General features: G+C 44.1%; 2 protein-coding genes across 11 annotated transcripts in view; both read right to left on the bottom strand.

The window, feature by feature from the left end:
- Positions 1-8,634, bottom strand: part of ndufa12 (NADH:ubiquinone oxidoreductase subunit A12) — an 18,646-nt gene extending 10,012 nt beyond the window's left edge. The window contains exon 1 of the mRNA XM_043713326.1: positions 8,615-8,634. Within this exon, the coding sequence (XP_043569261.1) occupies positions 8,615-8,619 (5 nt within the window). The 5' untranslated portion in view covers positions 8,620-8,634. The remainder of the gene's footprint in view (positions 1-8,614) is intronic.
- Positions 8,635-9,237: 603 nt separating this feature from the next.
- Positions 9,238-14,390, bottom strand: part of LOC122561550 (nuclear receptor subfamily 2 group C member 1-A-like) — a 123,378-nt gene continuing 118,225 nt past the window's right edge. For all 10 annotated transcript variants that reach the window (XM_043713314.1, XM_043713320.1, XM_043713323.1 and 7 more), the window contains one exon: positions 9,238-12,076. In XM_043713314.1, coding sequence (XP_043569249.1) covers positions 11,902-12,076 — 175 coding nt within the window. In that variant the 3' untranslated portion in view covers positions 9,238-11,901. The remainder of the gene's footprint in view (positions 12,077-14,390) is intronic.

The following is a 14,390-nucleotide window of genomic DNA, read 5'->3' as shown; positions in this document are numbered from 1 at the left end:
CCAGCTGACACCACCGCCCAGACCCTGACCGACAGCGCCACCCGCGGCCAGCTGACACCACCGCCCAGACCGCGACCGACAGCGCCGCCCGCGGCCAGCTGACACCACCGCCCAGACCGCGACCGACAGCGCCGCCCGCGGCCAGCTGACACCACCGCCCAGACCGCGACCGACAGCGCCGCCCGCGGCCAGCTGACACCACCGCCCAGACCGCGACCGACAGCGCCGCCCGCGGCCAGCTGACACCACCGCCCAGACCGCGACCGACAGCGCCGCCCGCGGCCAGCTGACACCACCGCCCAGACCGCGACCGACAGCGCCGCCCGCGGCCAGCTGACACCACCGCCCAGACCGCGACCGACAGCGCCGCCCGCGGCCAGCTGACACCACCGCCCAGACCGCGACCGACAGCGCCGCCCGCGGCCAGCTGACACCACCGCCCAGACCGCGACCGACAGCGCCGCCCGCGGCCAGCTGACACCACCGCCCAGACCGCGACCGACAGCGCCGCCCGCGGCCAGCTGACACCACCGCCCAGACCGCGACCGACAGCGCCACCCGCGACCAGCTGACACCACCGCCCAGACCCTGACCGACAGCGCCACCCGCGGCCAGCTGACACCACCGCCCAGACCGGGACCGACAGCGCCGCCCGCGGCCAGCTGACACCACCGCCCAGACCCGGACCGACAGCGTCGCCCGCGGCCAGCTGACACCACGACCCAGACCCTGACCGACAGCGCCGCCCGCGGCCAGCTGACACCACCGCCCAGACCGGGACCGACAGCGCCGCCCGCGACCAGCTGACACCACCGCCCAGACCCTGACCGACAGCGCCGCCCGCGGCCAGCTGACTCTACCGCCCAGACCGGGACCGACAGCGCCGCCCGCGGCCAGCTGACACCACCGCCCAGACCGGGACCGACAGCGCCGCCCGCGGCCAGCTGACACCACCGCCCAGACCGCGACCGACAGCGCCACCCGCGGCCAGCTGACACCACCGCCCAGACCCTGACCGACAGCGCCACCCGCGGCCAGCTGACAGCACCGCCCAGACCGGGACCGACAGCGCCGCCCGCGGCCAGCTGACACCACCGCCCAGACCGGGACCGACAGCGCCGCCCGTGGACTAGTGTAATGTATAATGTGAATGTATAAAATTTACAGTCATCCTGAAGTGTTTGTGATTCCCACCAGATGGCTTCCTGGTTCCTGTATAAGTCTGATGCATTCAGTAGGTCTGGAAGCATCTGTGGAGAGCAAGCGAGCCAATGCTTTGAGAGCAGTGACACTTCTTCAAACGAGCAATAGCCTGGAAAGGGTGATATTTGATGATGATGGGGTGTAGGAAGAGTGAATGCAGTCCATGGAAACCGATCCCAGAGAGAGAGAAAAGGCAATAGGCAAATAAAATGATAACAAGATAAATAGGGTGCTTATGAGAAGGGTGAATATTTGAAAATGGGTTGGTTGTGCAGGAAGTAACCCATATAAGGCAGGGATGACTGCAAGCAACATGGAGGCGGGTGGTCAGATTCTAAAATTGTTAAACTCAATATGTTGAGTCCTGAAGGTTGTAAGATGCAATCTATAAGAATGTACCAGAAACAAAAACAGAAATTGCTGGAAAAACATCTGTGGAGAGAAATCAGACTTAACATTTCAGATCAAGTGACCCTTCTTCAGGACTGAATTAATCAATTTGCCTTCCAATTTCCACCCTCCTCTCAGCTTCACCTGGCCCATCTCATTGGGATGATTAGATTAGATTAGATTACCTACAGTATGGAAACAGGCCCTTCGGCTCAACAAGTCCATACCGACCCTCTGAAGAGCAACCCACCCAGACCTATCCCCAACATTTACCCCTGACTAATGTACCTAAGACTATGGACAATTTAGCATGGCCAATTCACCTGACCTGACCTTTGGGTTATGGGAGGAAACTGAAGCAAACCCACACAGACACAGGGAGAATGTGAAAACTCTACACAGACAGTTGCCAGAGGTGGGAATTGAACCTGGGTCCCTGGAGCTGTGAGGAGACAGTGAGGTCTGCAGATGCTGGAGATCAGAGCTGAAAATATGTTGCTGGAGAAGCGCAGCAGGTCAGGCAGCATCCAGGGAATAGGAGAATCGACGTTTCGGGCATAAGCCCTTCTTCAGGAAGGGCTGCCTGACCTGCTGCGCTTTTCCAGCAACACATTTTCATCCCTGGAGCTGTGAGGCAGCTGTACTAACCGCTGAGCCACCAGTGGATCTGGAATCAATCTTAGAATGCCAATGTAGAAGCAGGCCAACGAGCCCATCAAGTCTACACCTACCCTCTGCAGAGCATCCTACCTAAACCTCACCCTCTTACCCTATCCCTGTAACCCTGCATTTTTCATGGCTAACCCACCTAAACTGAACCTGTTTGGACTGTGGGAGGAAACTGGAGCACCTGGAAGAAACCTGCGCAGACATGGGCAGCATGTGCAGACTCCAAACAGACAACTGCCTGACAGTGCAATCGAACCCAAGTCCCTGGCACTGTGAGGCAGCAGTGCTAACCACTGAGCCACTGTGCCTTCCTACGTTTCTACGCATAATCTGGACACCGATATCCACTACAAACCCACTGATTCCCACAGTTACCTCAACACACACCCTCGAACATGACTTCCCGTAAGGACTCCATCTCATTCTATCAGTTCCTCCATATCTGTTCTGGTGATGCCACCTTCCACATCGCCAATTATGTTGAACCAGCCATGCTTGCAAGTCTCAGAACAGAATGTTCAAAATTATACATGATTCTCCATTGGACATTTACTACATAATCTAGACTTTGCCAAGAATTACAATGGAAACCAATTGCATGTTATCAGTTAGGTTCACAGTCTAATGATTTAGATGTGCTAGAAGCTGCATATATTAACACATAGCACCCTGTTTTATGTAGCCAAAAGCTATTTGTAATGTTGCATGTTAGATATTCTATACAGACACTTTTAGCAGTTTACTACTCATAAAACACGTTTACCCAGGCGCTCTTGCTGTATGAGATAAACAAAGTGCCATGGTTCAAACTTAGTTTTATTGAAACTCTCAAGTTAAAGAAAACAACTCTTAACAAATGAAGTGAACATTTTCCAAACTAGGCTGACTACCTAAAAAATGCATATACTACCTGCTCAAGTGAATGTGATTGGGCTGCTGGATCAAAATAATTGAACTCTTCAAAGGGATTCAAGGTCTTTGCCAGCTGAGTCTTCACTGTGGGAACGGCCATCAGCTTTCCCTTATTTCCCCCCCTTCTGAGACCTTCTGGAATGTTCTCGGACTTCAGCCAATGGGATCACGTGCCAAATAAGGTTATGCTAGGTCATCCCAGATTTACCCATCTCCATTCCAGGATATGATTACTCCTTTCCAACTTCTGGCAAGGAGTCTGGCCAAAACTGGGGAATACCCAAACAGTTTCAGAATGTTTGTTGAAGCTTCAGCATGTTGTTGTAGTTACTATTTGCGATCTGTACCACACTGTATACACCGCAGACACAGTGCACTTGTGGTGGATGGAGTGACAAGTGGACTGCTTTGACAGTAAAAAAGTCTGAATATCTCTGTGGCTACAATCACCTAAATATAATTAGCTCTTGCTCAAAGATGCTTTAGGAAGTCAAGAGGCAAGTTGTTCACCACTGCTTTTGATCTAGTCTTGTAGCCACAGTGTGGATCATGACAAAATCCAGGATGAATCATTCAGCAATGGGAATGCCATTAAAAATCAAGAGGATGTGGCTAAACTCTCTGCTGGAAATGGATATTGCTTGCTTTTAAGAATGGTGCAAATGTTAATGTCCCAGGCCTATGTACAGTCTGGGGCTTACTGGATTCACGAATGCCCAGTTTTTTTGTGAAAAATTATGAATAGACCTGAACAACTCAAATATAGCATAACACAACCTTCAGCTTACCACAACCAATGCTACACAGGTTTACGAGATATACAAACTGGACATAGCCAATGGGGAGATGAAGGCACTGTTGGGGAAACAGGTTCGGATGTCACCACGGCAGCTGGTAGAATTGAAGTTCAATTCATAAAATCTGATAGTCCAGAAACCATTGCTGGGTGTCATGCATGTCAAACATGCATTACGTAATGCAATCTGCCATTATTATATGGAGTTTCCTCCATGCAACTCCAGATCCAAAGTAATGTGAACACAGAACAGTACAGCACAGAAACAGACCCTCGGCCCACCAGGTCTAAACTAATCCCATCTGCCTGTACATGTAGTATCCCTCTATTCTCTGCCTGTTCCTGTGTCTATCCAAATGCTTCTTAAACATTGCTATTGTATCTGCTTCAACCACTTCAACCTCTGGCAGCATGTTCCAACACCTACCGCTCTCTAATAAACCTGTGTTACACATCTCCTTTAAACTGTCCCCTCTCACCTATGCCTCTGGTATTTGACATTTCCACCCTGGGAAGAGACTCCAACTATCCACACGATCCATGCCTCATCATTGTATATATATTTAATATCGATAATCTGCTGTATCCTTTCACACTCTTCCTCACTATCCACAAGTCCACAATTTTCATGTCATCTGCAAACTTACTAATCAGACCACCTACATCGTAATATATCTAAATGACTTGAATGAAAAACAGAGGTTCCAGCACTGATCCTATGGTACACCACTGGTCACAGATCTCCAATCAGTAAAACATCCCCCCACAATTACCCTCTGTCTTCTATGACCAAATCAATTTTATATCCAATTTACCAACTCACCATAGATCCCATGTGACTTAATCATCTGGATCAGCCTACCAAAAGGGACTGTATCAAATGCTTTGGTAAAGTCCATGCAGACAACATCCATTGCCCAATCCTCAATCACCTTCATAATTTCTTCAAAAAATTCAATCAAATTTGTGACAAGAACTACCCTGCACAAAGCCATGATGACAATCCCTGATAAATCTATTCTTTTCCATATGAGTAAATCCTGTCCCCAGGAATCTCCTCCAATAACTTCCCTTTCAGTGATGTAAGGCTCACCAGCCTATATTTCCTGTATTATCCCTGTTGCCCTTCTTCAACAAAGGAAAAAGCATGAACTATTCTCCAATGTCTGGGACCTCACCTCTGGCTAAAGAGGATTCAAAGATCTCTATCAAGGCCCCAACAATCTTCTCCAACACTTCCCTCAGTATCCTTGGATAGATTCCATCAGCCCCAGTGAAGCCATCTGAATTTTTTTAAAAACACCCAACACTTAATAACGACATGCCTTAGAATATCAGCACAACGCTTCCTAATCTTACCATCATCCATTTCCTTCTCTGTAGCAAATACTAATGCAAAATACTCATTAAGTACTCACCCAATTCCTCTGGCTCCACAGGTAAGTGCCCTCCTTTGCCTTTGAGTGGACGTATCCTTTCCCTAGACACCCTCTTACTCCTAATATAGGTATAAAATGCCTTGGGATTCTCCTCAATCCTACCTGCCAAGAAAATTTCATGGCCCCTTTTAGTCCTCCTAATTCCTTGCTTTAAGTTCTGCCCTGCTTCCTTTATATTCTGCAAGAGCCTTGCCACATTTCAGTTTCATAAACCTCCCATATGTTTCCTTTGTCTTTTTGACTAAACTTTAACATCTCATCAAGGTTTCAGAATCTTGCCATTCTCATCTTTCATCCTCTCAAGCCTATGCTGGTCCTGAACTCCAATCAACTGGTCTTTAAAAGATTCCCACATCAGATGTAGATTTACCCTCAAAGAGCTGCCCTCAATTTAATTTCTCCAGCTCATGCCTAATGCTCTTGTAATTAGCCTTCCCCCAATTTCACATTTTCACTCAAGGACCAACTATCTTGAAACTTACTGCATTATGATCACGGTTCTCAAAATGACCCCATCAAACCTTTGATCACCTGGTCAGGCTCATTCCCCAGTAGGTCTAGATTAGATTAGATTAGATTAGATTACAGTGTGGAAACAGGCCCTTCGGCCCAACAAGTCCACACCGACCCGCCGAAGCGAAACCCACCCATACCCCTACATTTACCCCTTACCTAACACTACGGGCAATTTAGTATGGCCAATTCACCTAACCTGCACATCTTTGGACTGTGGGAGGAAACTGGAGCACCCGGAGTAAACCCACGCAGACACGGGGAGAACGTGCAAACTCCACACAGTCAGTCGCCTGAGTCGGGAATTGAACCCGGGTCTCTGGCGCTGCGAGGCAGCAGTGCTAACCACTAGTATGGCCTCTTCCCTAGTTGGCCTATCTACATATTATCTCAAGAAAATCTCCAGATGAACTAAATTCTGCCCTATCTAACATGGCACTAACGAAGTCCCTGTCAATAATGGAGAAATTAAAATTACCCAGTACACAAAACCGTGTTGTTTTTATATCTTTTCACAATCTGCTTTCACATCTGTTCCTCTATCTTTCCGCTCACCCCCCCGGCAGCAAATACTCTTTTCTTATTCCTGGGTTTACACACATGGCCTTGCTGGATGAACCCTCCAAGATGTCCTCTCAGTACAAGTCCCCCCACTCTCTTTAAATCCCTTTCTATCACACCTGAAACATCTAAATCTGGGCAAGTTGAGCTGCCAGTCCTGCCCTTCTCTCAACCACATTTCTGTAATGGTGACAACAATGTGGACCCATGTACTAATCTAGACTCTGAACTCATCTGCCTTACCTGTTATACTCCTTGCATTAAAATAAATACATTTCAGACTGCTAGTCCGGCCACGTTCATTAAACTGACCTACCTGTTCTTCCTATTAGACTTACTTAGCTTAACCTCTATCTTCTTGATCACTCCACATTCTGACCCATTGCTCAGTTTCCCACCGCCTGCCAAATGAGATTAATTCCTCCTTAATCACTCTAACAAACCTCTCTGCAAAGATATTAGTGCCCCTCAGCTTACGTACAACATGTCCTTCTTGTATAGATCCCTCCTGCCCTGGAGGAGATCCTAATGATCCAGATAACTGAAGTCTTCCTTTGTCCCTCAGCTCTATTGCCCTGCATTCAACTATATTATCTTCCTATTTCTGGCCTCACCAACATGTGGCACAGGGAGTAATCCTGAGATTACAGCCCTGAATGACATGCTTTTCAACTTTCGACCTAATTCCCTAAATTCCCTTTGCAGGATCTCATTTCTCTTTCTGCTTATGTTGTGAGTACCAAAATGGACCATGACCTCTGGCTGCTCATCTTCCCTTTTCAGAATATCCTGTGCCCCCTCAGAGACATCCTTGACGTAACCAGGGAGTGTCCTGGAGTCTTGTTAGCAGCCAAAGAAATGCTTATGCCACTGACTGTAAAGACATTATTGCTCACCTACACTTTGACCTGTTGTAGAACACAGGCAGTCGTGGTACCACTGATCTGGGTGCTATTGCTGGTGTTTGCCGCTGAGAGACCATCCTCTCAGCTCAACAGTATCCAAAATGATTTACTTGTTTGAAAGGAGAATACATATAGGGTACTCCTGCACTGCCTTCCCCTCCTGGCAGTCACACATCTGGTGAACCTTTAGTGTGACAACATCCCTGAAACTCCTATCTATGAAACTTTCTGCCTCCTGTATGCTCCTCAGGGAGTCCAAATGATCGATGTGGTCTGACGGGAGGTGCATATATTTCCTGCAGACAGGCTTGTCAGGTACAGTTGCCTTCTCCCGTCTCCCACATCTCAAAGAAGCAGCTTACCACTCCACTAACCACCATTATTATCCCTCTAGTAACTACTGAATTAAGAGAAATTGGAAGACCTTACCTCAACACTGCTGGCCCTCCACAGAGAGGTCCGATGCTCACCAAAGCCTGCATTTTGACCTCAACAGCAGGACCACCTCACTGCTGAGGCTCTGCTGTTTCAAAGTCACAACAGCATTTTCTAACAGCCCCTCTCTCACTCCCTCTGTTTCAGTTTTGAGGGAGGGAGGGAAATACTAGAGCAATGTAATGTTTGGGATTTTACCGTCCTTCGACACTGCTTCTTCTGCAATCTCCTTCTCCGTGGTAACAGAGCTGACTTCTGCCTGAAGCCTACTCAGTCACCTCTCACCACCGTACTCTAGTTGACTCTAGATAGACACTCAGCACAAGGGTAATTGGGGATAGGCAACAAACACCTGTCTTTCCAGCAATGCCCACATCCCACAAAAGAGTAAAAAGAACACAACCCCCCCACAAGTCTCATCCATCATTCAAAAAATTCAGGCTGAGCTGATTGTGACCTCAACTCTACACTCCTGCCTACCCCTGATACCTGTCGGCTCCCTTGTGAATCAAAAGTCTCTGCCTTAAAAAATATTCAAATACTCCCTGCACTCTGAGGAAGGGAGCTCCTGAGATTCTCATCGCTGAGAGAAAAAAATTCTCATCTCAATCTTGAACATGAGACTCTTTACTTTTAAGGTATGCCACCTAGTTCTAACCTCCCCACAAGAAAAAAAAACCACAATTTCCCCATCCAACTTGTGATGCCTCTTCAGAAATTTATCTTTCAATAAGGTAATCTCTCATTCTTTTAAATTCAAATGGATTCAGATCCATCCCGTCCAACCTTACCTCATAAGATAGGTCCCTCATCCCAGGAATCAGTCATGTCAACATTCCCAGAACTTATTCTAAGGTAATTACAAACTTTCTTAAATAGGGAGACCAAAGCTGTGTACAGTACCCCAGATGTGGTTTCAAGAATAGATTCAGTATTAAACAGCAGATCACTGCTGCTCTAGTGGAACATAGCACTCCCAAACTTGACAATTCCCTCATGAAATCTCTCCTTCAAAATGCACCTCAAAACCTTCACTCTGCGCCCATGGCCTGCCCTAATTCTTCTTGTGTGGCTCAGCATCATATTTTCAATCATGTTGCTGAAAAGCACTTTGGGATGTTTTACTACATTGATTTTTTAACGACAAGCAATGCAACAAGCTGCACCACAAAGCACTAAAATGTTCTTTCAGAAGGGCCAGAGACAGGAAACAGCGACACCGTATTTCATTTCCTTAAGTGCAGCATCGATATGGGCAAGATCCCCAGCAAGCTCGACTTTTTAATGTCAGATTCCAGCATTCATCATATTTTTACTTTTTGTACAGGTTTGTTTTAAGAAATGTCACTAACAAAATACAGAGATGCCAGTCTTAGTTTACTAAATTTTTTTATCATTCACAAGTACACAGAACTCGCTTTTTTGCTGCTGCTTTAATACTCAATCTTATTGCCATCATCCTAACATGTAGCTATATACAAACAGATAAACGTCACAGATTCGTTTCCTAATAAAATCAGTTACAATCTGTTTAAAAAAATACAGTCAAAATAGAATTTACACTTGTAGTCTGATTTCAAGACATTTACAGGAGCATTTATACAAAAAGCACAGTTGAGGGGAGGGACTGGGGTGGATACTGACGGTATAAAGATTGAGCTATCACTAGTGTATGACACATAGATATGGAATACAAAGCACTTCAAACTGGAGAGCACATTATCTTTAAGAGGGTCTAGGCTACACCTCAATTCATGTGCACTGTGTGTGTATGTATATTTTTATATATATATATATTTTTTATATACATATATATAAAAAAACAAGTTACACTATCGTTATACACAGCTTTGACAGGACGTAATTTTATGGCCACTAACACAGGAATATAAAAATGATTCATGATTGTCATGGCAACAGCTATAATTACCATCAGGTCTTAAGCTTCCTCTGTTACCTGCATTACTAGCCGTTTCTTGAGTAATGGAACCGTTCAGCTTTTCTGATCAATTAGCTACTGATGAATCAAACGGTGCAATTTAAAATTAATAACATTTGCTTCAGTGGTTCACCTCCTCAGGCAAAGTGCTTAGTCAGACCTCTATGGAAGGAACACATTTCATTAATAGAGATTTTAGCAATATATGTAGTTTTCAAATATGCCTCGAAAGGGAATAAACTTGCTTTTGGAAACATGCAAGAGGCCTGATTGTGTATTAAGCAAGGGGTTTTGGGGGGCTTAAAGAATCAGACACAGAAAGGCTTTTTAAATTATATATTTTCTTTTTTATACAAAATAGTCAACTTAAGTTATCCTGCAAAAGCTGGTGAGAAAGCTAGCAATAGTCAAAGGTTTCATTTTACGCGGCTTCAATTATTGTTCCCTCCCCACCCCACCCTCCCACTAAACAAACCAAAGAGAACCCTGCCCTCCCCTTCAAAAGAAAAATGCAGATTCTGATTGATTAAAATCTGCAGCAGGTTAAGACTGCTGAATGAAAAGGGCTTCCTTCAACATAACCAAAGTCAGTAGCAAAGGAAAACCAACAACCAATATGCCTACATATTGCTTGTTCCTCCAAACTAGCATTCCTTTCCGTTCCAAATATCTAACAGGACATTTGTAAAATTCTAAAGTTGAATATTGAAAACCACAATTCAGACAGAAAACATGTATTCGCGAATGGCATTCCATAAAACATTTCGATGCAGGTAAAGTTTCCACTATGGTGCAGCAGAAAACATTGCTGCAACACTAAAAACTGGCTAACCCTGTAACTGTACAGACTAAACACTTATCAACCATTTTGATTTTATTGGAACATAAATATGAAATCAGTTACTGTATCTGAGGAAATATTAGCACAAAGAAAATGTGTCAAGTCCAAGATTGCCAGGACCTGTATCCATAAGAAGCTGGTTTTCCAGCAAACATAAATGTGAAAATATAAAAATGTACTCAAATTTTTATCAAGGTATCTGCCATTGACATTCTTTTAGGGGGAAGGGAAGTCCAGATATTTTCATGGACTTAGTCTGAAACTTGCTAAATCACAGATTTCTCCTCTGCATTTAGGGACTTATTCAGAAAAAAAAGGTTGGAAAACAAATGACTTAGGGTGGGGGAAAAGAAACTGGGATATACAATGTGAATAAAACTTTGCATTGTTGTTTTCTCGACAGCTCTCAAAGTGCTACAGTAAATTATTTTTACAACTGCTTTTTAAATGCATCCAAATCCTCGAGTCAAATCCATATCCTTCCATTTAGCACTTCTGTGCGTTTTTTCAATATAAAAGTGAGACTGTTTCCTTGGGGATGTTCACCACTTGAGTTGGGTTGTGGGATCACTGAAGATCAGATGGATTTCAGTGTACTTGCTATCATGTCATTCTACAATGAAGAGGATGACAAAAATCTAATATTAGCTTGACACGGTAGCACTGCAAATACAATTTGTCACCTCTCTCACTTTCCCTTATATTCTTATTCATTAAAAAGAATACAGAATATGAGATACATCAGTAAAATTAAGCTACCAGATACAATTACTTAGTCATTTGATAAAGGCAAATTTGTCAACTATTCATATAGTTGTCCAATATTTGCCCAAAATGTGTGAATCAACATCTAAATGCTATGCTATATATAGGAACAGTCTCAGACATGCAACATCAGTGCTTTATCAATGTTATTCAAACATTAAATAAGCCCATATTTCTCAAATGACCACTTAGTCAAATACAGTCCTATAAATCTTTTTAAAATTTGGGGTAAACACAAATATACGGTCTTTCAACTCAAGCTGTACACACATTCTGCAAACTGCAGAAACTAATTTAAAAACAGGAAGGGATAATTCATGGTCTCTTTTTTTATTACAATTGCTATCAAGCACAATTCAGCAATGAAAAATATTCACAGTCTACTCTCCATGAATTGCTTTTTATCATTCTCTTCTTTTATAAAGACTACCCCGTGATTTCTTTGTACATGAACAACCTGCAATTGTCCCTCATTGCTGAGTGAAGGTCAAGAGGTTTTCAGCAGGTTGTTGAGATTGTTCGTAGGTATTAAGTCACACTGCAGATCCTGTGATCTGACTGTTGTACTCTGCAGTTTCCATTCGCAGGATGTAAGGTATTATACTGTCAATCTGCACATTTCCTATTAGTCCAGCAAAGAACAGTTCTTCTGTGATGGCAGAACTCATGAGTCGTAGTGCAGGCAATCTAAGAAGAAGTCTTGATAATCTGGCAGAAAAAAATACAATAAATTATAATTATGTTAGCTGAAATCTTTACCTTTTGTGTTCCAAGACAAAAAATATGCTAGCTTCTGCAGAACAGCTTTTGGAATGTACACTTAAGGGGAAAATGGCAGCCAAGACTTCACAAATAGCAAAAACCCAAGCACGTCGCAATTTCAGTGCTGTGGAACTATAACACAAATACAACAAATCTTATTTAATTGATATCCTGGTACTATACTTTAACAGATATGCTATTTCTTGAAAATTTAATTTGATGACTTTGTTTTCTGTTGCAAGCGATGTCAACCACTACAAAATGTAACATACTTGCAGCTTTTATTGCACTAATATATTTGAACAAAGAGCAACAGGGTGCAGTAGTCATTGGATTAAAATTTATGAAGAAAGTTGGAAAAGCAATGAGTGAAAAAAACATGAAATGTTGTGATGTTCAGGAAAAGAAACAGAAACTTCCTGGAGTTAATTGCTAACTTTATCTGCTTGTGAGATAGTAAATGGGCAAAATAGAGTCACATTGCTTTGATTCAATGAGAAGCTTCTCACAATCTGTGGGACAGCTCAATCGTGCCTGGTTGTTGTTATTTAGACAGTTCCACCAGACCTGTCCATCGCAGGAGACCACATGAAAAGGAATGACCAACATAACTTGCTAGCCTGTTATTCCGTTCACTCATGTTAGCCCTAACACTCTATCTATGATATCCACCTAAAAATTACAAATTGAGTTAGCAATTCTATCTTCTGGTGAGAGATCTTCTCTCAAAGAGTTTGGCTCTGATTTTAGGGTTACGCCTCCACACTCTAGATTCCCTCACCAACGTAAAGAAAAATTCTATGTAACGATTTCCTCTAATTCCAGGAGCCGCAATTACTGTTTTATATGCTGTTGCATTGTTTTGGAAATTCAGAGGAAAAAAAAAAGTCAAAACAACAGCAGTATTAAAAGGGAGAGGAACAGGCAAAGGAAGCACATGGTGAGGTCAGTGCAGGAGAGAGAGAGAGAGAGAGAAACTGACACAGCAGTGAACCTGCAAAGTTACTGCCTTTGCTGTTTGAATTCATGTATCACGCGACATCAGAGTGCGTTGGGAAAATTAACAAACAGTGAAATTCACAACTAATCTTGAAGGAACCTGTTTGAGAGCGGTCATAGCACAGAAACAGAAGCGAATATTTAAGCGTTGCCTTACAGTAAGTCTGAGGCAGTGAGTAAAGTGGGTTCTTTCTTGCTTATATGTTTTATTGAGTTATGTCTCTTGAGTAAACTTAAAATATAAGCCATAAGTATTAATTTAACCTGGAGCAGTGTTTTGTAGAGGAATAAGACAGTGCTATTTTCTGGGTCTGCAGATTGTGAAGGAGCAAAAATGGCCCTTAGTACAGTGATATGGTCTTCTTGTCGGATGTGGGAGTTTAGGGAGAGTTTACGGGTTACTGAGGGTCATATCCGCAATAAATGCTGTTGGTTGCAAATCCTATCAGATCGAATGGATCCATTGGAGAGACAGTACGAGGCAATGAGGAATTTACAAAAGCAAGGGGAGTGATGGACAGCAGCTATAGGAAGGGAGAAAAATCGCAGATACAGTCACACAGATGGGTTAATTCCACGAAACGTAAGAGAGGTAGGCAGGTAGTCTTCTGTGGCTATCCCCATTCCCAACAAGTACGCTATTTTGGAAAATGTAGGGGGTGATGGATTCTCAGGGAACGTAGCACAAACAGCCAGGTTTCTGGTATTGAGACTGACTGTAATGCAATGAGAGGTACATCGGGTTCCAAGAGATCAATTGTGTTAGGGGACTCTCTAGTCCAAGGTACAGACAGATGTTTCTGTGGCCAGCAGCAAAAAATCAGAATGGTGTGGATTGGCCAGGATCAAGGATGTGTCAGAGAGGGTGCAGAATATTCTCAAGGGGAAGACGGGCCAACAGGAGGTCATTGTACACATTGGAACCAATGATACAGGAAAGGAAAAGGTTGAGATTCTGAAGGGAGATTACAGAGAGTTAGGCAGGAATTTAAAAAGGAGGTCCTTGAGACTGATAATATCTGGATTACTCCCGATGCTACAAACTAGTGAGGGCAGGAACATGAGGATAGAGCAGATGAATGCATAGCTGAGGAGCTGGTGTATGGGAGAAGGATTCACATTTTTGGATCACTGGAATCTCTTCTGGGGTAGAAGTGACCTGTACAAGGACAGATTGCACCTAAATTAGAAGGTGACTAATATACAGCAGGGAGACTTGCTAGAGCTGCTCAGGAGGATTTAAACTAGTAAGGTGGCGGGG

Source organism: Chiloscyllium plagiosum, chromosome 23, assembly GCF_004010195.1.
Source record: "Chiloscyllium plagiosum isolate BGI_BamShark_2017 chromosome 23, ASM401019v2, whole genome shotgun sequence".
NCBI classification, from domain to species: Eukaryota; Metazoa; Chordata; class Chondrichthyes; order Orectolobiformes; family Hemiscylliidae; genus Chiloscyllium; species Chiloscyllium plagiosum.
This window is presented reverse-complemented; position numbering and strand designations above follow the sequence as displayed.